Source organism: Mandrillus leucophaeus, unplaced genomic scaffold, assembly GCF_000951045.1.
Source record: "Mandrillus leucophaeus isolate KB7577 unplaced genomic scaffold, Mleu.le_1.0 Scaffold206, whole genome shotgun sequence".
Taxonomy (NCBI): Eukaryota; Metazoa; Chordata; class Mammalia; order Primates; family Cercopithecidae; genus Mandrillus; species Mandrillus leucophaeus.
In genome coordinates, this window is record NW_012102099.1 from 2,141,872 (window position 1) to 2,144,931 (window position 3,060).

Consider the following 3,060-nt stretch of genomic DNA (forward strand, 5'->3'; position numbering starts at 1 on the left):
CTAGATATATAGCTCGCTTGTCTCTTTTTGGTCATGAATGTGTGATACTTTATCCTTTTCTTTAGGGACACAGCAAATATATTTTCCCCCACATTTTTCTTTCTTCCTCTCAATTTCTTTGCATGATTTCCTGCATCTGCCAATTCCGTAACAGCACCTTCTGATCCATCCATCTATCAAAATAAGCAAATACATGAATATATAAATACATTTAAAAAGTAAATACTATTAAACTAAGGATGTTGGTAATAGTAATAATGGTTAGAGTGAAACATTGATTTTGACACCTAATGACATTCATGGGAATGTTATAAATTTGTGCATGTTTAATGACTACTGCTGGTCTTGACATGCAGTAGATAGGAGTAGTTATCTTCCTTCCTCTAACCAGCTCTAATTGAATTTTATTCCTATGCTTATGATACTTTCATCTCTGTCATTTTTCACGGTCTCACTAAATCTGGTTCTACTTCCTCTCTAAATCTAGCTGCTTGCTAGGGAGTGGGACTAAGCCTTCAATTATCTGTTTTTTCTCTCTCCATTCTTTATTCATCTAACCACAATTTGTTGAGCATCTACTATGTGCCAGGCATTGTTTGTTCTAGGGGTGCTTGCCCCAGGGGTTGTTTAAAGCAAGACCCTGAACAATGGATGATCAATTTACATTCTGAGCTGTGGCTGATGTTGTGTGTGTGTGTGTTGGGGGAGGGGGAGGCGGGTGCCGGGAGGGTTTAACACTGTGCCCTTCTCTGATTTATTTTCTGTGACTGTAAGTCAGGGCAGACTGCAAACCCAGCTTTCCCAGCACATTGGATTCAGTTGAGAGATCATTATATCTTAGTCTAAACTACAGATTCTTTCCACTTGTCTTTTCCCCAAACTCTTCTTCTGGGAGATAATTCCTAATTCTCTCTCTTTTACCAGAAGGTTCAGACAGAAAAAAATCAGTCACATTGACTCTCACTTTTCTCTTCCAGTATTTCATAAGTCAATATGTAGATTCTTTCTCCAAAATGCCTCTTGCATCTGCAACTCCCTCTATTCTACTTGCCCTCACTGGAATATAAGGCATGCTCAAACCAACTCAGGGTTAGCCCAGAATAACCTTCTTTTGCTTCTAGAACAACTGAGTGATTGGCAAAGGCTTTCAGCTTGAATAGCTGCTCCAAGAAAGGATGTGACTTCCCACAGCAATGACCCAAAGGAAATCACAGAATTAAAAATCATCAACTTTAGAGCCCCTGGGAAGCCTACGGGGAAAACATTTCCATTAGAAAGTTATTCACCACCTGGCCAAGACGCCTGTTTATACTGTTAGAGAGCTTTGAGCATGTTCAACTTGAAAGCCAAAATCTGCTCTAACCCCAGCTCCACACTGTGAACCTATTTTTATAAACCTGTAGATATCCAACATCAACTTAACAACTTTTTCACCATATATCCCAAGACAAGAGCAAGTTGCCTCCTCTGCCTGCTTTAAAGGAGCACTCAAAGCCCAACAACAGTGGAGAAGTGAAGTAATGAGACTGATTATTACAAGAGGTAGTATCAACTGAAAGTGGGGTTGAAGTGAGAGACTCACAGGATGAGACTGTTGACATATGAGCCAGAGGCATTCAGGATACTAGAGATGTTGGGGTTGCTTCTGCATATGGAAGGGTCGTCATATAAAACACCTTGGCCTCTGCAGATATTCTCCAGGTTCCCTAATGAGAAGCACCATCATGATCAGGGCTGACAGGCTGCCCTTCTTATGGGAGAAAATTCATTATAAGCCCTTCATCAGATCTCCGCCATCCCCATGGGCTCTCCTCGCTTCCACACATGTTCAATTTTCCAATGATTCTGTGGTTAGGATCCCATCCTCACTCCCTTTTCCCTCCTCTCCATGGTTCTGTTTACCTGGGGCGGTCTGAGCCAGGACCACAAGGACATCTAAGGCCAGGACAAAGAGTTTAATGTCTACTGAGAGGGGTGAGAAATGATCTGGCAGCATTCTGAATGTGCTGGGGAAGCTGGGTGTGCACTCAGCATTTTATTGACCTAGGTAAGGCTGAATCACAGACAATAAGTTAGAGAAGGGCAGAATGTTACACCACCCAGAACATCAGCCTGCCACTCAGCAGTATAAACCGATCATCCCGTGTTCAGGGTCCTGCTCTAGATATCCTTGGGGATGGTGAAAGGCACTAGCAGAGGAGGTACAAGTCCTCCACAAGGCTCTTGCACTGGGCAGAGAACAGATCCCTTCTCCAAGAAGCCTTTCCTGTCCCTCTCCTTCATAGTTTATCCCCCTTCCCTACATTCTCACAGCTGTTGTTTTCTTTTCCTCTATTTGTTTATCATGACACACTGGAACTAAGTGTTTTTCTAGTTCCTCCTCCCTTTCAGAATGATGCCCTAAGGGAAACTTTTAATAGACAGTGAGACCCCTGAGGTTAGGAACAGGCTGTCATTTTGTTACACCCAGAGTATGCAGTGAACGTGTGTTGAAAAGCATTGAGTGAGTGAATGTACATATGGCATATACTTGTATCCCGGTAGCTCTTAGAATTGGCATTTTCCAGCTAAGAAAATGCAGGCTGAGAGTGGAAAGGAATTGTCTAGGGTCCCACCATAAGCAAGAAAGAAACAGACTGGGGTGGAAGCCCTCATAACCCAACTCGTTGTCCAGCTCTTCACTTTGAATTTTTATCCTATTTTCCTACTCCAAATCCTTCGTATCAACCATTTCTGGGTCTTTCTTGGACTCCAGCCTCAAACAACAAAGCAAAAAATATTTCTTGCAGTTTTTCTAACAAAAAGAAGAGGGCACTGCCCAGGCTCCGTTAGAAGGGCTGCCTGTGGGTCCACTAGATCTTCCTTTTTGGGTTCCTGGTCCTTTTCCACCTTTGGGCGAGTCCAGTGCGCATCGGTTCTACTCTCTTTTTTCTACATGCAGGCAGCGGAGATGACCTGATGTGGTTCAGGAAATTTGTTTTGCTGTTAGGATTTGGGCAGAACTTTCTTCAGGAAAGCAATGAACATCAGTGTCATCCATTGAACTTCCACTGTCAGGCA

At 42.9% G+C, this 3,060-nt stretch overlaps 1 protein-coding gene across 1 annotated transcript; it reads right to left on the reverse strand.

Annotated features, from left to right (window-relative positions):
- Window positions 1-1,996, reverse strand: DEFB115 (defensin, beta 115). Its single transcript, XM_011979825.1, has 2 exons — window positions 1,903-1,996; window positions 1-173 (listed from the first exon to the last, which is right to left on the reverse strand). Exons 1-2 carry the CDS (start codon window positions 1,994-1,996, stop codon window positions 1-3), a joined length of 267 nt encoding a protein of 88 aa, XP_011835215.1.
- Window positions 1,997-3,060: the final 1,064 nt, after the last annotated feature.

Coding starts and splice junctions, on each gene's coding strand:
- DEFB115 (XM_011979825.1), bottom strand. CDS start 1,996: ATGCTGCCAGATCATTTCTCACCCCTCTCAGTAGACATTAAACTCTTT. Junction 174..1,902: donor CCTGGCTCAGACCGCCCCAG/GTAAACAGAACC, acceptor TTATTTTGATAG/ATGGATGGATCAGAAGGTGC.